The sequence below is a fragment of the Pongo abelii genome, chromosome 18 (assembly GCF_028885655.2).
Source record: "Pongo abelii isolate AG06213 chromosome 18, NHGRI_mPonAbe1-v2.0_pri, whole genome shotgun sequence".
In the NCBI taxonomy this organism is placed as follows: domain Eukaryota; kingdom Metazoa; phylum Chordata; class Mammalia; order Primates; family Hominidae; genus Pongo; species Pongo abelii.
Window position 1 is genome coordinate 3,220,222 of NC_072003.2, and position 20,676 is coordinate 3,240,897.

Genomic DNA, 20,676 nt, shown 5'->3' on the forward strand with positions numbered 1-20,676 from the left:
TTTTAAGTGGTATCGTTTAAAAATGGCATGGTCTCATAATCAAAATTTAAAACTTTTGTGCTTCAAAGGACATCATCCAGAAAGTTGGAAAGAGGCTGGGCACAGTGGCTCACACCTATAATCCGAATAGTCTGGCAGGCTAAAGTGGGAAGACGGCTTGATCCCAGGATTTCAAGACCAGCCTGGGCAACATAGTGAGACCTTGCCTCTACAAAATAATCAAAAAATTAGCTGGGCACGGTGGCAACACGCGTCTGTAATCCCAGCTACTTGGAAGGCTAAGAGGAGAGAATCACCCGAAGCCGGGAAGTCTTGGCAACAATGAGCCGTGATCACGCCACTGCACTCCACCCTGGGCAACAGATGTGTCTCAAAAAAATAAAAATAAAAATAAAATTGGCTGGGCATGGTGGCTTATGCCTGTAATCCCAGCATTTCCGGAGGCTGATGCAGACGTTTGAGAGGCAGGTGTCACTTGAGGTCGAGAGTTTTAGACCAACTGGCCAACATGGTGAAACCCCGTCTCTACTAAAAATACAAAAATTAAGCACAGGGGTGTAGCTCAGTGGTAGAGCGCGTGCTTAGCATGCACGAGGCCCCGGGTTCAATCCCCGGCGCCTCCAGTTCTTTACACCGGGCGCGGTGGCTCACGCCTGTAATCCCAGCACTTTGGGAGGCCGAGGCGGGTGGATCACGAGGTCAGGAGATCGAGACCATCCTGGCTAACACGGTGAAACCCCGTCTCTACTAAAAAAATACACAAAAAATTAGCTGGGCGAGGTGGTGGGAGCCTGTAGTCCCGGCTACTCGGGAGGCTGAGGTAGGAGAATGGCATGAACCCCGGGGGGCGGAGCCTGCAGTGAGCCAAGATCGCGCCACTGCACTCCAGCCTGGGCGACAGAGCGAGACTCTGTCTAAAAAAAAAAAAAAAAAAAAAAAAAATTAGCCAGACGTGGTGGTGCACGCCTGTAATCCCAGCTACTTGAGAGGCTGAGGCAGGAAAATCGCTTGAACCCGGGAGTCGGAGGTTGCAGTGAGCCGAGATCGTGCCATGGCACACCAGCCTGGGAGACCAAGTGAGATTGTATCAAAAAAAAACAAAACACAAAAATTGTCACATGATACCATTTCAGCCCACTAAGATGGCTAGAATTAAAAAGACACAGAGCATAACAAATGTATCTGGGGATGTGGAGAAACAGGAACCCCCGGACACTGCTGCTGGGAATGTAAAATGACAGACACTTTGAAAAATAGTCTGGCTGATCCTCAAAAGGATAAAAACACATTTACCATGTAACCCAGCTATTCTTCTCCTTCATACATATCCAAGAGAAGTGAAAACATAAGTCTGCACAGAAACTTGTGCATGAATGTTCACAGCAGCGTTATTCAGAATAGCTAAAAAGTGGAAAGAACCCAAATGTCCTTCGAGGGGTGAATGGAGAAACCAAATGTGCTCTATCCACACACAAGAATATTATGCAGCCAGGAAAAGGAATGAAGGACTGGTCCATGTTACAACACAGATGAACCTCAAGAACAGCATGCTCAGTGAAAGAAGTTAGAGACAGAAGATCACCTAGTGTATAATTCTACTTATAAGAAATGTCTGGGAGAGATGCATCCATTGAGAGAGAAAGTAGATGAGGCCAGACGCAGTGGCTCATGCCTGTAATCCCAGCATTTTGGGAGACCGAGGCAGGCAGACAACTTGAGGTCAGGAGTTTGAGACTCCTTGGCCAACATGGTGAAACCCCGTCTCTACTACAAATACAGAAATTAGGCCAGGTGTGGTGGTGCACGCCTGTAATCCCAGCACTTTGGGAGGCCAAGGTGGGCGAATCATCAGGTCAGAAGATTGAGACCATTCTGGCTAATGTGGAGAAACCCCATCTCTACCAAAAATACAAAAAATTAGCTGGGTGTGGTCGCATATGCCTGTAATCCCAGCTACTGAGGAGGCTGAAGCAGGAGAATCACTTGAATCCGGGAGGTGGAGGTTGCAGTGATCCGAGATCGTGCCACTGCACTTCAGCCAGGGCAACAGAGCGAGACTCCATCTCAAAAAAAAAAAAAAAAAAAGAAAGTAGATGAGTGGTTGTCCAGGGAAATAAGGACTGGTGGTGATGTCTCAGAGGGGCAGAATTTCTCTTAGAGGTGATGAAAATGTTCTAAAATGGGTTTTGGTGATAGCTCCACAGTTCTGTGCTTTGAATTGTACAGCTCAATGAGTGAATTGCATTGCCTGTGAATTGCGTCACCATAAAGCTATAAAAACAGGATACAGTCTGGATGGATCCCAAGATGCCTTCAGATGGTGGCCTCTGAGAGAGTCATGAGGGGCTAGGGTTGGTGGGCTGGAGAGACAGTCTCTTGGAGCTGAAGCCTAGAGCATGACTTTTAGCTGGTGCAGGAGTGGCTTCCTTCTCTCTCCCATCTACAATTCAGAGATGGCTCAGGGAAAGATCTGGACATCCTGGCTGTGGAAAGGCGGTTGTGCAGAGTGGAATGGACTCCTAAGTGGCAGGCAGGTGACAAGCGGTGTCTAGTTCACCCAAGGGAAACTTTCACCAGGGAGCATGGTTTATGGGTTCTGTCTCTCCAGGACTCTTTGGAGAATGTACTGGGGTACACTGCATCCATGCTGAAGTCCTAAGCCCCAGGACCTCAGAATGCGCCCTAATTTGGAAATAGGGTCTTTACATAGCTAATTAAGGTACAGTGAGGTCATTGGGGTGGACCCTACTTCAATATGACTGGTGTCCTTATGAAAAGGGGAAAGGTGGACAGTCACACCCAGACAGAACGTGATGAAGATGACGATGGCCATCTACAATGGCAGGAGAAACCTGAACAGAATCCCAGCTCCTGGCCCTCAGAAGGACCCCACGCTGCCCACGTTGACCTTGCACCTCCAGCCCACAGACTGTGAGGGGAGAGATGTCTTGGACTTAGGGCCCCTTGTCGTAGTACTTCCTTAGGGCGACCACAGGAAACCGTCCCAAGGGCAAGAGCGTGGTTGCGCTCAGCTGGGGTTGGGGAGGGGGCCCATGAGGAGGAGGTGGGAGGCCCAGCCAGGTTGGAGGGTCAGAACCGGGTCAGAACCCGTGGAGCTAGAGAAGCCCATAGGGGAGCCTCAGGATTGCTGAGACCAGTGACCTTCGGCCCCCGGTGGCCTTGCCTTGGCCCACAAGGGTCAGAAAAGCCTGGTCAGCCAAGCTCAGACAGCCGGCAGGATGCCTTCCAACCTGCAGAGGGTCCTATCTTGTCCCACAGGCAGACCTACATCACCACTAGCCACCCCTCCAACGTGCACAGGCCCCTGCCCTCATGGCCCCCCTCTTAGGTCCGGCAGGTCCTGCCTCCTTCTGATGCAGAAGCTTCTCTGGCCTCTGGAGCCAGGGCACACCTCATGCAAGGACAGAGTCCAAATTCCTTTGTCCTTGGACTCCACTTGGCTGACGTCACCTTCCTGTGCTCAGGGAGTTTCCCCAGCCTGCTGTCCCAAGTCCGGGCTTTCCCTCCGCCCCTCCCCACTCTCAGGCTGGTGGGGTGGGGAAAGCAGCCCATTCCTGGGCTCAGAGACTCCCACCCCAGCTCAGAGGGAGCAGGGGCCCAGCCAGGGACGGACCCCCATTCCTCCCGGGGACCCCAGACCTCTGTCTCTCTCGGGTAAGTCTCCATCTCTGTCTGTCTGTCTCTGTCTCTGCCTGTTTTCCACGCGCTCAGCAAGGCCTCCTGCCCTGAGAGAGGCTCCGCCCACTACTCCCCCTTCCCCCATAAAACCAGCTGAGTCTCCGTGCCAGGAAGGCTGCGTGCACTGGAGCTGGGTCATCTCAGGTGGGGAGTTGGGGTCCCCGAAGGTGCGGACCCTCTGGGGAGGAGGGTGCTTCTCTGAGACACTTTTCCTCACACCTGTTCCTCGCCAGCAGGCCTTGGCTCCTTGAACTTTTGGCCGCCATGTGCTTCGCGAAGGTGAGTGAGAGGCTGCGCGTGCTTTTGTGGGCATGTCTGAAAACAGACCTTAAGGGCGCGGGTGCCTCAGTATTTCCCGAGGTGCCCGTGTGTCAGGGCTCAGTCAGGGGCGCCCAGTGGCAGGAGGATAGTGATGGGGCGAGAGAGTCACTGGAGGCGCGGGAGGTCACATGTGTCGGGGCGCTGGAGAATGGCAGGGGTGCGGATGAGAGGGAGCACCTGTCCCAGGAGCCCCTCACAGCCCAGAAAGCCCGGAGCAGGGGTGGGGCAGGGCTGTCCTGGAAACGACTCAGAGAATGCTCCTCTCAGAACCCGGCTCAGCTGGGCGGGCCCAAGAGCAGGGCCTGTGTGGGTCCGGGTGTCTCTTCCTCCTTTCCTGGGTTCCCTCTGACCTCCCATCCTCTACCGCTGCCCCACCGCAAATGTGAGGCCCACCACACCCTCCAGGGAGCTCTGCAGCCTGTGACAATGGGGTTTCCATGATGTGGCCTGGCCCAGGTTCAGGACAGTGACCCGGAGGACGCATGGCTCCCACAGGCCGGCACGGTGCTGCTTTCACCCTGGCTCATGGGAAATCGGGCTGGCGGGATGGGACCATCGCTGCCTGAAAGTGTGCAGACAGCTGCCCTGCCCCGGAATATGTCCCCAGGCCCTGCGCACTCTGTGGGTGACTCTCACCAGTCTGTGGTGGGGGAAACCAGGCATGTCACCCCTGAGACTAGGCCCTTCACATGGGGGCTCAGCGGGGGATTCTGTGGGGTGCCTCTGGCCTCTGTGGATGCAGCCACCTGTCTGCAGGCAGGAACGGCCCGGGCCCTGTGGGCCTCCATGTTGGCAGTCGGGAAGAGTGGCAGGTTGTAGGGTGGACCTACCTGGCACCCCTGAATATTAATCAGCTCATCAGAGAGGAACGGCCGCTGTTACCTTCTCAATCGTCATGTCCCTAAACATTTTTTCCTCGGTCAACCCTCACCTGGGACCATGGTGCTTGTGGGAAACCCAGCTGAGCCAGCCTGCTCCAGGACAGTGTCCATCCTCCCGTGTGTGTACATGGAGGGGTGTGTGTGTGTGCAGGGAGGACACCCCGGCCCACCCAGGCCCTGCTCTTGGGAGGAAGGGTCACCTAGGCCCATGCCAGCCCTGCTCTTGGGCCTGCCCAGCTGAGCCGGCTCCTGAGAGAAGCGCTCTCTGAGTCGTTTCCAGGACAGCCCTGGCCCAGTCTTTCCAGGCTGTGAGGGGCTCCTGGGACTGCTGCCTCCTCTTATCCTGCACCTCTGCTGTGTGTGTGTGTGTGTTTGTGTATGTGTGTGTGTGTGTGCAGAAAGAGGCGTGTGTGTGTGTGTGTATATAACTTATCCTGGGAGAAAGGTTAAGGTCACACATGGTGCCTGAGTGTCACCGTTATTTCCGCAGGTCCACTCTGCTGCAATTAAAGATCTGAGGGCCGGAATGGTAATGCCCCTCCCTACTTCTGCTCAGGGATTGGGGGCCTGGGTCTCAGCCTGTGACACTGAGGACACTATGGGACACCTGGGACCCTGGAGGGACAAGGATCAGGCCCTTTGGTGCCAACACTGCCTCTCTTCACAGCATCAAGCCGTAGACAGATATTGTGATAAAATGGAAAATGCAGAATCAGGACCTGGACAGGTGGGTGGATTTGCCCTTAGGCGCCAGTTCACATGTCCCCGCCCCCAGGCTCTCCACCCTGTGAGGGGCTCAGGGTGAGAAGGATGAAGAGGGACCCACAGGCTCCCTCATCCCTTACCCTGGGCAAATGCTTGCACCTGGGTGGCAGTGAGTGGGCGGGTGGGGGATCTGGACGCCCGGGGAGACTGAGGGAGGCGTTCAAGCCCCAGGGCTCCTTGAGGAAACAACAGGGTGCCAGACGTGGCCCAGGCTCCTGGCTGGACCCAGTTCGGGGTGTGTGGGAGCTGAGGACTGGCTGGGCTTGAGGACTGGCTGATGTGGAGTGCAGGGCAGGCTGGGGCCTGGAACCGAGTGCTTTGCTCCTAACAGGTGATGTCGGGCCTGGCAGAGCTGGAGGTGAGCCGTGGCCTCCCCCTCCACCAAGCTTAGTCTCTGGGTCTTAGGCTCCACAGGACACTGGGTCTGGGCTCCGGGTCCCCTTGGGAATCACCTGGACCAGTGGAGGCCACCGTGGGGAGGGGGCAGCCAGGAGCAGCGTGAACCCCCTGTGCCCTCCTCTCCCCAGGACAACTTCAAAGAGAGCTACCTGGACACAATGGAGGCTCATTATCAGGAACACCACCCAGTGAGTATGACGCACCCATCTGGGCACCTTGCCTCCCTTCACCCCTGCTCTGTCTTTTCTTTCTTTCTTTTTGTTTTTTTGAGACAGAGTCTCGCTCTGTCGCCCAGGCTGGAGTGCAGTGGTATGATCTTGGCTCACTGCAACCTCCAAATCTCGGGTTTAAGCGATTCTCCTGCCTCAGCCTGACGAGTAGTTGGGACTACAGGCACCCGCCACCATGCCAAGCTGAATTTTTTTTTGTATTTTGAGTAGAGACCGGGTTTCACCATGTTTGCCAGGCTGGTCTTGAACTCCTGACCTTTTGATCCGTCTGCCTTGGCCTCCCAAAGTGCTGGGATTACAGGCGTGAGCCACCAGTCCCGGCCAACCCCTGCCCTGTCTTGATGTGGGTGTGGGCAGGGTGTGACCAGCCCCTGAGCTTGGGGTGCAGGGCTGGGAGTGACAGCCTAGCTGGGACCTGCCCACGGCCTCACTCCTCACACAGTGGCAGAGCCCTAAAGGCACGATGAGGGCCCTGGCCTGGTGACCAAGCAGACGCAGCCATCGTGTCACTGCCATGGAGGTGAATGCAGAGGAGTGGGACTCTGGGAAAAGTCCCTCTTGTCCATGGGGCTGTGGTCAGGAAACCAACACCTGTGGGTCTCCATCTCCCAGGGTCAGGAAAAGGCTGAGAGGCCTGGGTGTGGCCAGGGCCTGGGGCTGACACCCCCACCTACAGACCCTGAATGGTGCCCCCATTGCACAGAAGCTCATTCCTCTACTTGAAAAAGAAAGAGATGGATTACGGTGCCGAGGCAACAGGTCCCCTGTCCCGGATGTTGAGGATCCCGCAACCAAGGAGCCCGGGGAGATCTCTTGGGAGAAGGTCATGAGACAGTTCCAGGCCATGCTGCAGCGGCTGCAGACGTGGTTGCACAGGGTTCTGGCCTGGGTGAAGGAGGCGGCCGCCCTGGTGCTTGAAGTGCAGGCCCTCTGGAAAGAGTTCGAGAGTTTCTGGTGCTGTCTGTCAAAGCTCTTCATGTCCTCTTTCGAGTCCTAAGGAGTCCCACAAGTGGGGGTTGGAGGAGCTGACAACCCAGAAGTGCTCTGAACCCCACTTTTCAAGATGAAGATACTGACACCACCTTTGCCCTCCCTGTTACCGCGCACGCACCCTGACCCCTCCCTCAGCTCTCCTGTGCCCCGCTCCCCTCCCACACACTCAGTCCCCCTGCCTGGAGTTCCTGCTGCAGTTCTGACCTGGGGCTGTCACCCTGGCATCTTAATAAAACTTGCTTATACTTACCTGGCAGGGGAGATACCATGATCACGGAGGTGGGTTCCACAGGACAAGGCTGATCCGTTGCTGTATTAGTCCGTTTTCACACAGGTATAAAGAATGCCTGAGACTGGGTAATGTATAAAGAAAAGAAGTTTAACTGACTCACAGTTCCACACGGCTGGGGAAGCCTGAGGAAGCTTACAATCATGGGGGAAGGCGGAAGAGAAGCAAGGCATGTCCTACATGGCAGCAGGAGAAGCAGGGTGGGGGGAACTACCAAACACTTTTGTGTGTGTGTTTGTGTGGTTTTTTTTTCTTTGAGACAGAGTTTTGCTCTTGTCTCCAGGTTGGAGTGCAATGGGGTGATCTTGGCTCACTGCAACCTCTGCCTCAGCCTGCTGAGTAGCTGAGATTACAGGCATGCGCCACCATGCCAGGCTAATTTTGTATTTTTAGTACATTTGGGGCTTCACCATGTGGCCAGGCTGGTCTTGCACTCCTGACCTCAGGTGATCCGCCCACCTCGGCCTCCCAAAGTGCTGGGATTACAGGCATGAGCCACCGCGCCCGGCTGCCAAACACTTTTATACCACCAGAGCTTGTGAGAACTCAATCACTTACACCAGAAGCGCATGGGGGAACCGCCCCCACGATCCAATCACCTCCAACCGGGCCCCTCCCTCAACATGTAGGGATTACAGTTTGAGATGATTTGGGTGAGGACACAGAGAAAACCATCTCATTCTGCCCCTGGACCCTCCCAAACCTCATGTCCTTCTCACATTTCAAAACTCAATCGTGCCTTCCCAACAGTCCCCCAAAGTCTAAACTCATTCCAGCATCAACTCAAAAGGCCAATCCAAAGTCTCACCTGAGACAAGGCAAGTCCCTTCTGCCTATAAGCCTGTAAATTCAAAAGCAAGTTAGTTACTTCCAAGACACACTGGGGGTACAGGCATTGGGTAAATGTTCCCTTTCCAAATTGGAGAAATTGGCCAAAAAAGGGGGCTACGGGCCTCAGGCAAGACCCAAATCCACCAGGGCAGTCGTTAAATCTTAAAGCTCCCAAGCGATCTGTTTGGCTCCATGTCTCACATCCAGGGCTCGCTGATGCAAGGGGGGTTCTCAGGGCCTGGGGCAGCTCCGCCCCTGTGGCTCTGCAGGGTGCAGCCCCGGCAGCTGCTTTCATGGGCTGGTGTTGAGTGCCTGCGGCTTTTCCAGGCACACAGAGCAAGCGCTTGGTGGATCTACCATTCTGGGGTCTGGAGGAGAGTGGTCTTCTTCTCACAGCTCCACTAGGCAGTGCCCCAGTACAGAGTCTGTGTGGGGGCTCCAACCTCACATTTCCCCTCTGCATTGCCTCAGTAGCGGTTCTCCATGACAGCCCTGCCCCTGACGCCAACCTCTGCCTGGACATCCAGGCATTTCCATACATCCCCTGAAATCTAGGCGGAGGCCCACAAAGCCCAGCTCTTGTCTTCTGCAGACCTGCAGGCCCAACACCATGTGGAAGCTGCCAAGGCCTGGGACTTGCACCTTCTGAAGCAAGTCCTTGGCCTTCTTTAGCCACAGCTGGAGCTGGAGTGGCTGGGGCACAGGGCGCCATGTCCCGAGGCTGCACAGAGCAGCGCGGCCCTAGGCCAAGCTTGAATTAATCCCAGAAAATGGGTTTTCTTTTCTACTGTATGGTCAGGCTGCAAATTTTCCAGTCTTTTACGCCCTGCTTCCCTTTTAAGTATAAGTTCTAATTTCAAACCATCTCTTTCTGAGTGCATATAACCATATGCTTTCAAGAAAAGACAGGTGACTTGTTGAATGCTTTGGTGCTTAGAAATTCCTACTGCTGATGGAGTGCAGTGGCTCATGCCTGTAATCCCAGCACTTTGGGAGGCTGAGGCCGGAGGATCACGAAGTCAGGAGATCAAGACCATCCTGGCCAATATGGTGAAACCCTATCTGGACTAAAAATGCAAAAATTAGCTGGGCATGGTGGCGCATGACTGTAATCCCAGCTACTTGGGAGGCTGAGGCAAGAGAATCACTTGAACCAGGGAGTCCAAGGTTACAGTGGGCCAAGATTGCGCCACTGTACTCCAACCTGGTGAAGGACTGAGACTCCATCTCAAACAAACAAACAAACAAAGGGACTGGGTCTTGCTCTGTTGCTGAGGCTGCAGTGCAATGATGCAATCATAATTAACTGCTATGGATGGACGGACAGATGCGTGCACAGAGGCAGGGATGGATGGACAGATGCATGCACAAACACACTGAGCGCCTACTAGCACAAGACCAGAAATACAGGGTTCTGCTCTCCCCGGGTACACAGGGTTGAGATCCAATAGGAAAGCAGCGAGCCCGCTGAGTCAGGGGTACGAGGAGCCAGTGAGCAGGGAAATGACCCGGGACATCTGAGGCCAGAAGCCAAAACTGTGGCATCAGTAGGGAGACTGCAGAAGGCGGCAGGTCCCAGATCACCAAGGGCCTTGAAAGCACGTGGAAGACTTTGTTCAATGGGGGAAACATTAAGGGGTTTTGCTTTCTGGAACTATCATCAGCTTCAGCGGGGGGCAGAGGGTAGGATAGAGGCAGGGAGGCAGGAAGTTCTCGCAGGGTCCAGGCAAGAGATGGTGGAGTGTGGTCCTGGGGAAGTGGCAGTGGACGGATCTGAGGGAGGTTCAGTTAGGATGGGCAAGGATTGAGATCTGGCTGGATCCTGGTGACAGGGGAGGTGAGGCTGGGGCACTTGGAGGATGGCGTCCTGGTGCTGCTAATGCAGGTGGGAGAGTGGGAGGGGGAGGAGCAGGCTGGCAGAAGGCAGGCACGAGTGCAGGTCTGGGCGGGAGTCTGCAGCGCTCCGGGCTGGCCACACAGGTGGGGCAAGGGAAGCTGAGGATCCTGCCCTAGAGCTTGGTCTCCTCTGTGTGAGGTCAGGTTCCCCAGAGGTGGAGCTCCAGAGGGAAATTCTTGTGCAAGCAGTTTCTCAGGGACCATGTGCTGAGGGGAATGGGAAGCAGGAACAGACTAGAAGCTCAATGAGGATGTGGTCTCAGCTGGAGAGGAGCCTGATCGCATGGGAGCTCTGCAGCAGGGATGGCAATGCCAGGGAGGCAGTCCCGCCTGAGGCCAGGCCCAGCTCTTTGTAGCCCCATATTAACCACATTGGCTGCCGGGGATCCTGAGTGTCAGGGGAAGGGGGCAGCCAGGGAGGGTGCCTAGGCCCTGCGGAGGGCTTGGTGAGGCAGAGGCTGGGGAGGCTGTGTGCCTCAACATTCAGATATGGGCTTTGGCCGGGCGTGGTGGCACATGCTTGTAGTCCCAGCTACTCAGGAGGCTAAGGCAGGAGGATTGCTTGAGTCAGGGAGGTTGAGACTGCAATGAGCTGTGTTCACACCACTGCACTGCGGCCTGGGTGACAAAGTGAGACCCTGTCACACACACACAAAAAGATAACGTGGGCTTCAAAGTTGAATTCAAGTAAGTCAGGGTTCTTCCACTTGTAATGAACAACTTCCTTAACCTCATTGTCTCAGGTTCCTCGCCTGAGAAATGCGAGGAGAATGGCGCCTGCTGGTGGCGTGGCCTTGCCTATGAAATGAGCCATTCCCCCGTGCCTCTCAGCACAGGGCCTGCCCTGGGCCGCATACTGTGCATTGTCAGCTGCTTTCAGAGCTGGGCTAGTGGCCGCCTTGAGAGCCAGCAGTCCGCGGGGGTTGGCGAGCTTCTGGGAGGAAAGGGTGGAACGTGACAGTCAGGTACAGAGCTACAGAGAACCCCAGCATGAAGGGGTAGGTGGCAGGGGAGAAGGACTCAACAGAGATGGAGAAAGACTGAGCCCAAAGGTGATCAAGAAGAAGAGTGAACAAGGAGGTGGTCAGCCGTGGCTGGGGCAAAGACAAGCCCAGTAAGTTACATGGACCTGTGTTTGTTCCTCCAGGGGCAAGGTGACCTTTTTAGTGCCTGTAGGCCCAGTGGGTTGGGAAACAATTTAGGCTGCAGTGGGCTTAGGTGTGAGAGGAGCGGAGGAAGTGACGATTGAGTTGAGACCTGTGGCTGGAGAACTTGACTGGGAAGGGAGGGCAGAGAGCGGCGTGGAGTCGGGGGAGGGAATAGGTCCCATGAGCGTCTTAGGATGAGGGAGTTGTGAGCGCTCAGCACAGGATGAGCTGATACAAAGAAAGGGATGGGGGATGGATAGACTGACAGATGCATGCTCAGAGGCAGGGATGGATGGACAGACAGATGCATGCACAAAGGCAGGGATGGATAGATGGACAGATGCACTCACAGAGGCAGGGATGGATGGACAGATTCATAGGCAGATGCAGAGATGAATGGACGGACAGATGCATGCACAGAGGAAGGGATGGATGGATGGATGGACAGATGCATGTACAGTGGCAGGGATGGATGGACCGATGCAGGCACAGAGGCAGGGATGGATGGACAGATGCATGCAGAGAGGCAGGGACAGAGAGACAGATGCATGCACAGAGGTGAGGATGGATGGACAGATGCAGGCACAGAGGTGAGGATGGATGGACAGATGCAGGCACAGAGGCAGTGATGGATGGGTGGGCAGATTGGGTAGATAGATGCCGGTAGGTCCTTCTTGTCCTGGAGGAGGTGATCCAGGCTGAGTCCTCACACCGGGAGGGGCAGGAGATGAGCACCTGGAGATGCAGCTCTGTGTCCCAGTGCACCGGACGTTACAGGTGACATTGATGTCCTGTCCTGATGAAACAGGAAACACAATTGTTATTTGAAAGTTGGGGGCTGAGGGCCGGGCGCGCTGGCTCACGCCTGTAATCTCAGCACTTTGGGAGGCTGAGGCGGGCGGATCACCTGAGATTAGGACTTCAAGACCAGCCTGGCCAACATGGTGAAACTCCATCTCTACTAAAAAGACAAAAATTAGCTGGGTGTGTTGGGGGGGCGCTTATAATCCCAGATACCCGGGAGGCTGAGGCAGGAGAATTGCTTGAACCTGGGAGGCAGAGGTTGCAGTAAGCCGAGATCATGCCATTGTACTCCAGAGTCTGGGCGTCAGAGGAAGACATCGTCTCAAAAAAAAAAAAACGGAAAGAAAGTTGGAGGCTGGGGCTGGGGGGCTGGGTGGAAGCTTGAGGGGCTGTGGGTCTGGCATGGGGCTGAGGGGAGGGTGCAAGAGCTGCCTGCCAGAGCCTGGGGCAAGGATGATAGGAGATGCCGGGGCCCCTGTGGACTGCCCTCTGGGAATCTCGTGGGGCTGGGGCTGCACAGCTGTGGTTGTGTAATTTCCCCCAGATGCATGGCGTGACAAGGGTGCACGAAGGGGTGCAGGGCCTGGAAGCTCAGTGTGGTTAAAGAAATGCAAGGCAGGGAAGAAGGTGAGAGATGAAAGATATCGCCCTGATCAAAACACCAAACTTCCTCAGTTTCTCAGAAAAAGGACTCAGAGCAACAAGAGAACCTACAGTCAACAAGGACATTCATCAGCGCACATGTGATTTGAGCAAGACCATTGAAGCCACTGCTGAAAGGCAGGCTGGCAGAGCCAGGGTACCTGGCCACCTACTTTGAAGTCTCTGTGCCTCAGTTTCCTCCTCTGTAAAATGGGCATAGGAGACAGGTTTGGTGAGAAGTGAATGAAAACGTGTTTGCTACCCCTCTTAGAACTCACGTTTCATGCTTAGACGCTCAGCGAGTGGCTTTAGGGACCGAGAGAAATTTGCTTTTCAGTTTACCAGGTCGTTACCTATGAACCTGCCCTGAACAGTGCTGACCTTAGTTAGAGGTGGCCATGAAACTCATCCGCATGGGGTAATTGGAGCCTCCCTGTGGTGCTGCGGGGCTGTGTCTCTGTCTTAGTCACTTCAGGCCTCTCAGCAGCCAGAGCAGGAGCTGGCAGGTGGCTCACCGGTTGATGAGGAGCTGGGCTTCGGCCCGGGCTGGCATGTAAATCCTGTGGGTCCTGGCGGTCCTGAGCACCTGAGCTGAATCCGGAGGGAAGAGGCTGCTGTGGTGGGAAGAGGCTGGGAACGAGACCGGGCACTGGGGCCAGCAGGCTGTGGTCTGAGAGTGCCTGCTAGAGGAGATCTGTGTTCCCAAGGAGATGGAGTAAGACCTGGAGTGGGTATGGTACAGGGTAGGAGAGGACAGGCAGAGGCTCTGGACAGGGAGATGGGGGAGGGGAGACAGAGAACTCAAGGGATGTAGAGGGTGTGCTTGAGGAGGGATGGGGGTAGGAATGAGGGAAGGTCTTGGGTCAAGGACGTGGACCTACATCCCCAGCAGATGGGGGTGGCAAGGGGGAGATGGGTGGGGGTCGCTGATCATAGACTGGAGCTGGGAGGAGGCCATGTTCCCAGGGCTGGGGCTGCCTGCAGAGAATGGCACGCACCTTGTAGGCTCCTGACCCTGCCCCCACACCCCCTCAAGTTCAAGTTTCTTTTCTTTTCTTTCCTTTTTTTTTTTTTTTTTTTTTTAAAGATGGCGTCTTGTTCTGTCGTCCAGGCTGGAGTGCAGTGACACAGTCATGGCTCACTGCAGCCTCAACCTCCCCAGCTCAAGCAAGCCTCCTGCTTCCCTGCCTCAGCTTGGAACCTGAGTAGCTGGGACCACAGGCGTGCGCCACCACGCCTGGCTAATTTTTTAATTTTTTTGTAGAGACGGGGTTCTCCTTATGTTGCCCAGGCTGGTCTTGAACTCCTGGGCTCAAGTGAACCTCCCACCTGGGCCTCCCAAAGTGCTGGGTTTACAGACGTGAGCCAACCCACCCAGCTCCTCCCCCTCAAACTTCTGTGCACAAAGTGCTCCCTACCCAGAGGAGGGTCCCCATCTGTGTGTAAGGTGGCCCCTTCCTCTGTGTGTTCTCTGGGTCTCTTCAGCCCTGTGGCCCAGTGTCCAGCACAGCCATGCTGACTAGGTGACTGGAGACAGGGATGATGGAAGATTCAGGGGAGAGGCTGGGCAGAGGAGGCTGGGGCCACCTCTGGAGGGTGTCCTGCTGTTCCTTTTGGCCACAGCCCCACTCTCAGGTCCTTCCTGTGCCCCCCTTTCCTGGTGCAGAGGCAGCCTCAGCTTCAGCCCACTTTCCCCTGCAGAGGGTGAGGGGACCGACCTGTTTGCCGCGGCTGCCCGTGAGTTCGGCCACGTCCTGGGCCTGGGCCACTCCTCAGCCTCCAACTCCATTATGAGGCCCTTCTACCAGGGCCCGGTGAGCGACCCTGACAAGTACTGCCTGTCTCAGGATGACCTCCATGGCCTGCAGCAGCTCTTTGGTGGGGGGAGGGGGGCCCACCCCAAAACCAATACGTGCCCTGCCCAGTGTCCTCTGCAGCACAGCCAGGAGACCTACACCTGCCTGATTCTTTCCCCACAGGGAAGGCGCCCCAAACCCCATATGACAAGCCCACAAGGAAACCCCTGGCTCCTCTGCCCCAGCCCCTGGCTCGCCCACACACAGGTGAGTCCCCCACCAACTGGGTGACCTTGGGTGACCAGCTGCCCAGCTTCAGTGTCCTCTGAGATGGGGATGGTGGGGGTCCCTGCCTTGGAGGAAACGAACCCCCCTCTCTGCTCACCTTTCCTTTCCTCCACAGCCCGTCCTTCCCCATCCCTGATCGATGTGAGGGCAATTTTGACTCCATCGCCAGCATCCAAGGGGAAACTTTCTTCTTCAAAGGTGAGTCATTTCACGTGGCCACTGACCTCACGTATGTTGGCTTCCTGCCCACTTCAGTGACCACTGGGGCTGTGGGCTTACCCTGGAAGTGGAACTTTTTTCCTTCTTCTTTGAGACAGGGTCTTGCTTTGTTGCCTGGCCCCAAGTGCAGTGGTCTGATCATGGCTCACTGCAGCCTCTAAATACGGGGCTCAAGCGATCCTCCCAACTCAGCCTCCCTCGTAGCTGTGACCACAGGCACATGCCACCACGCCTTGCTAGTAATTTATTTTTTATTTTGTAGAGATGGAGTCTCACAATATTGCCCAGGCTGGTCTCAATCTCCTGGCTCAAGTGATTCTCCGGTGTCAGCTTCCCAGTGTGCTAGCATTACAGGTCGGAGCCACCAGGCAGGGCCCTGGCACTTTCAGTGCTAAAAAGGGAAAAGTCCCAGGCAGGCCAGGATGGGCTGGTCACCCTAGATCCATTGCGCCCTTGATTTCCAGATGGGACCCCTCCCCACCCAGCCACACACCCTGGGGGAGGAGACCTCCTGCTGTCTCATGCCTTCCTGCGAACCCCTTTGTCCCCTGCAGGCCCCTGGTTCTGGAGTCTCCAGCCCTCCGGACGGCTGGTGTCCCCGCGGCACACGGGGCTGCACCGCTTCTGGGAGGGGCTGCCCGCCAGGTGACTGTGGTGCAGGCCGCCTACCCCCGGCACCAAGACGGCCGAATCCTCCTCTTCAGCGGTGAGTGGGGCGGGCGGCGGGGCGCGCTGGGGCCGGCGCAGGGAGCCCACCCTGACCTCCCGGCCTCCGTCCTGCAGAGCCCCACTTGTGGGTGTTTCAGGACCGGCAGCTGGAGGGCGGGGCGCGGCCGCTCTTGGAGCTGGGGCTGCCTCCGGGGGAGGAGGTGGACGCCGTGTTCTCGTGGCCGCAGAACCAGACCTACGTGGTCCGCGGCCGGCAGTACTGGCGCTACGACGAGGCGGCGGCGCGCCCGGCCCCCGCTACCCTCGCGACCTGAGCCTCTGAGAAGGCGCGCACCCCTCCCCTGACGGTCAGCAACCCAGGTGGGGAGCGCGGTGACCTGCGGGTTACTGGGCCTGGGGGTCGGGAGAGAGGTGTGGGGAATGGGGACATGGAGGCCACCCTGGGGAGATGGGGGTCCTTGGGCATCGGGGCGGGGCGGGACCGGGACTCAAGCTCTGCTCCCACAGGTGACACCTTCTTCTTCAAGGGTGCCCACTACTGGCGCTTCCCCAGGAACAGCATCAAGACCAAGCCGGACCCGAGGGGCCCAACTGGCTGGACTGGCCCCGCAGCCCTGGACCCCCGCGCCCACGCCCCCCAAACCGACCCCCGAGTCCGAAACCTGCGACTGTCAGTGCGAGCTAAACCAGTCTGTAGGACTGCGGCCCGCGCCCCTCCCGCTGCTCCTCCTGCTCCTGCTAGTGAGGGGTGTCGCCTCCCGCTGATGGGGGGCCCATGCCGACGGAACAGCGCCCTCCACGGGCGAGTCCCCCACCGCTGGCCCTGGTCGAGGGATGGGAGGCGCTGCGGAGGCCCCTTGTTTGTTCCCAGGGAGTGGGGCTCGGGCGCGGACTAAGCGGGGCAGATCTCCCACGGAGGGACGGCGGGGGACTGGTAGGCCCCTGGCGCTGGGCTCAGCCTCCACGGGGTCTCGCGCTGCCGGCGGCGCCTCCGGACCCCACAGCAGGGGCTCCCGCTCGCAGGGACCACGTGTCTGTCACCGCCCCTGTCGTTCCCTACCGTGGTCGCCAGGGGGCGATGGGACCCTGACTCGCGAGCCCGGGGAGGGGCGGGAGGACAGGGGCGGGCCCGCGGGCTCACCCGAAAGGAATGGCGGTCCCTGGCCGCGCGCTGCCCCCGCAGGATCGTCCTTTTCCAGGAAGAGCCAGCTTTTCTCGGAGAGCAGTCCCGGGACTCTCCGCAGCCCCGCCCCGCCTGGCCACTGCGCCTGGCGTTCCTGGGTCGTTAGAGGACGGGCCTGACTGCGAAGCTGTGCCCAGCCCCTCTCCCACCCGCAGTTTCTCACCCCGTTCTGCTCCCACAAGGCCCCCTACAGTTACTGCCACATTGGTGGGGACCTGGGTCCCAGACCCGGACCAAGCCCAGAGACAACCCCTGAGGACCCATGCGCCACGTCCTGGGTGGTGGCATCGGGGGCTGGAGGGATGACCCTTGCTCTCCAGACCCTGTTAACCTCGCTACCCTTCCTCTCCCCCGCCCCCTCCCCCAGGTCACCCAGCCTGGGCACCTCCCTGGGCCCAGAGCTGCCTCCCATCCAATTGGGCACCCTTCTATCCCCAAGAACTGCTTCCCTGCTTGCACCCTGGAGAGAACAGCTTGGCTCCCATCAACTCAACGCTGGTGGAAAGACAGGGACCCAACCCTGGCTCAGGCCTGGTCATTGCCTCCTCAGCACTCCCTCCTGAGAGGCCCTACCTCTAGAGTGAGGGGTGGGTGGAACCTGGGGGCACCTTGTTCACCCTGTCCCCACTCCCCACAGTTTTAGGATCTAAATGATTGCCTCTGGAACTATTCTTCTAGACTATCCCACATCAGAGTCACTGGGAAATTTAAGTTTGCAGATCCCACACACACCCTGAACCCTCACTCAGGGTGGGGTCAGAAATCTGCATTTTAACTAGTTGCGGGGATTGTGGGGGGCAGTAGCTGGCTGTCTCGTGGCATTTCCGTGGCTCTGCAGTGTTCCCCCACCCCAGGACCAATATCTTCAGGCCACACTGACGGCCAGACCCCCATGGGTAGAGTCACTTAGGGGCCACTTCCTAGGTTCCCGTCCAGCCTAAGTGACCCCATAGTGCTTCCTGGAGCCAAGGCTGTGGGCAGCTGTCCCAGCAACCAGGAGAGGGGTTGCCCCAATTGCTCATACACACAGATCAGCATGAGGACAGAAGGCAGGAGACTTTGGTCAGTTACTAGTGAATTTCTGGCTGCTAGGAAAGGACTTGGGCCTCTGTCAGTTTCTTCTCCATCTATGAGAAGGGGGAAACTTGTATTTTAGAAGCTTATTCATCCCACTCAGAGCAATAAAAATGAATGGACAGAAAGCCCTTCCATTCTTCTGAGCACTGATGGACCTGTGGAGAAGTGTGGTGGCGGGAACTGGACTGACTTGAATCTCCTTGCTTTGCAGAAGAAAGAATCCAGGGTTGATGGGGAATCTAAGAAGGAAGAGTAGGACAAGGCACAGTGGCTCACGCCTGTAATCCCAGCATTTTGGGAGGCCCAGGCAGGCGGATCATTTGAGGTCAGGAGTTCGAGACCAGCCTGACCAACATGGTGAGACCTCGTCTCCACTAAAAATAGAAAAAAAAATTAGCCGGGCGACGGGGTGCACGTCTGTTATCCCAGCTATTAAGGAGGCTGAGGCAGGAGAATCCCTAGAACCCGGGAGAGGGAGGTTGCAGTGAGCCAAGATTGCACCACTGCACTCCAGCCTGGGCAACAGTAAGACTCCGTCTCATGGGCCGGGCACAGTGGCTCACGCCTGTAATCCCAGCACTCTGGGAGGCTGAGGCTGGTGGATCACAATGTCAGGAGATTGAGACCATCCTGGCTACCACAGTGAAACCCCGTCTCTACTAAAAATACAAAAAAAATTAGCTGGATGTGGTGACAGGTGCCACACGGGAGGCTGAGGCAGAAGAATGGTGTGAACCTGGGAAGCGGAGCTTGCAGTGAGCCCACATCCCGCCACTGCACTCCAGGCTGGATGGCAGAGCAAGACTCCATCTCAAAAAAAAAAAAAAAAAAAAAAAAAAGTCATGTGATACCATTTCGGCCCAGTGGGATGGCTAGAATTGAAAAGACACAGAGAATAACAAGTATTGCTGAGGTTGTGGAGACACGGGAACCCTCGCACACTGCTGCTGGGAATGTAAAATGACAGACATTTTGAAAAATAGTCTGGCTGTTCCTCAAAAGGATAAAAACACATTTACCATGTAACCCAGCTATTCTTCTGCTTCATACATATGAAGTGAAAACATACGTCGGCACAGAAACTTGTACGTGAATGTTCACAGCAGCATTATTCGGAATTAGCCAAAAAGTGGAAAGAACCCAAATGTCATTCGAGGGGTGAATGGAGAAACCAAATGTGGGCTACCCACACAGTAGAATATTATTCAGCCAGAAAAAGGAATGAAGGACTGATCCATGTTACAACACAGATGAGCCTCAAGAACAGCATGTTCAGTGAAAGAAGTTAGACAGAGAAGATCATCTAGTGTATAATTCTACTTATAGGAAATGTCTGGGAGAGATGCATCCATTGAGAGAGAAAATAGATGAGGCCAGACGCAGTGGCTCATGCCTGTAATCCCAGCACTTTGGGAGGCCAAGGCGGGCAGATCACTTGAGGTCAGGAGTTTGAGACTCCTTGACCAACATGGTGAAACCCCGTCTCCACTAAAAATACAAAAGTTAGCTGGGTGTGGTGGCACATGCCTGTAATCCTAGCTACTCGGGAGGTTGAGTTAGGAGAATTGCTTGAACCCAGGAGGCAGAGGTTGCAGTGAGCCGAGATCGCGCCACTGTCCTCCAGCCTAGACAACAGAGCGAGACTCTAAGAAAAAAAAAAAGAGAAAGAAAAAGGAAGTAGATGAGTGGTTATGCAGGGAAACGAGGACTGGTGGTGATGTCTCAGAGGGGCAGAATTTCTCTTAGAGGTGATGAAAATGTTCTAAAATGGGTTGTGGTGATAGCTGCACAGTTCTGTGCTTTGAATTGTACAGCTCAATGAGTGAATTGCATTGCCTGTGAATTGCGTCACCATAAAGCTATAAAAATAGGGTACAGTCTGGATGGATCCCAAGATGTCTTCAGATGGTGGCCTTTGAGAGTCATGAGGGGCTAGGGTTGGTGGGGTGTAGAGACAGTCTCTTGGAGCTGAAGCCTAGAGCATGACTTTTAGCTGGTGCAGGAGTGGCTTCCTTCTCTCTCCCATCTACAATTCAGAGACGGCTCAGGGAAAGATCTGGACATCCTGGCTGTGGAAAGGCGGTTGCCCACAGTGGAATGGACTCCTAAGTGGCAGGCAGGTGACAACCATTGTCTAGCTCACCCAAGGGAAGCTTTCACCATGGGGCGTGTTTTATAGGTTCTGTCTCTCCGAGTCCCCTTTGAGAATATAATGGGATACACTGCATCCATGCAGAAGTCCTAAGCCCCAGGACCTCAGAATATGCCCTGATTTGGAAACAGGGTCTTTATGGAGGTAATTAAGGTACAATGAGGTCACTGGGGTGGATCCTACTTCTTTTTTTTTTTTCGAGAGGAATTTTCATTCTTGTCCCCCAGACTGGAGTGCAACGGCACCACCTCAGCTCACGCAACATTCGCCTCCCGGGTTCAAGTGATTCTCCTGCCTCAGCCTCCCGAGTAGCTGGGAATACAGGTGCCTGCCACCACGCAAAGCTAATTTTTATATTTTTTGTAGAGACAAGGTTTCACCATGTTGGCCAGGC

General features: G+C 55.9%; 1 protein-coding gene, 1 non-coding gene and 1 pseudogene across 10 annotated transcripts; all 3 read left to right on the forward strand.

Annotated features, from left to right (window-relative positions):
- Window positions 1–551: 551 nt before the first annotated feature.
- TRNAA-AGC (transfer RNA alanine (anticodon AGC)) lies at window positions 552–623 on the forward strand. The gene has a single exon. It is a non-coding gene; the product is annotated as a tRNA-Ala (tRNA).
- Window positions 624–3,460: 2,837 nt separating this feature from the next.
- On the forward strand, window positions 3,461–7,537 carry LOC103892616 (interleukin-32). 9 transcript variants are annotated; one of them, XM_024233836.3, is made up of 7 exons: window positions 3,461–3,675; window positions 3,936–3,978; window positions 5,392–5,430; window positions 5,569–5,628; window positions 5,998–6,024; window positions 6,194–6,253; window positions 6,999–7,537. In XM_024233836.3, exons 2-7 carry the CDS (start codon window positions 3,964–3,966, stop codon window positions 7,290–7,292), a joined length of 495 nt encoding a protein of 164 aa, XP_024089604.2. In that variant the 5' UTR covers window positions 3,461–3,675; window positions 3,936–3,963; the 3' UTR covers window positions 7,293–7,537. The 9 variants fall into 9 exon arrangements, with proteins under 9 accessions (XP_024089604.2, XP_063573236.1, XP_063573234.1 ...); XM_054534650.2 differs by having other exon boundaries at window positions 3,486–3,675; window positions 3,933–3,978; XM_063717166.1 differs by lacking the exon at window positions 5,998–6,024 and having other exon boundaries at window positions 3,465–3,675.
- A 5,759-nt stretch (window positions 7,538–13,296) lies between these two features.
- On the forward strand, window positions 13,297–16,822 carry LOC112129442 (matrix metalloproteinase-25-like; annotated as a pseudogene).
- Window positions 16,823–20,676: the final 3,854 nt, after the last annotated feature.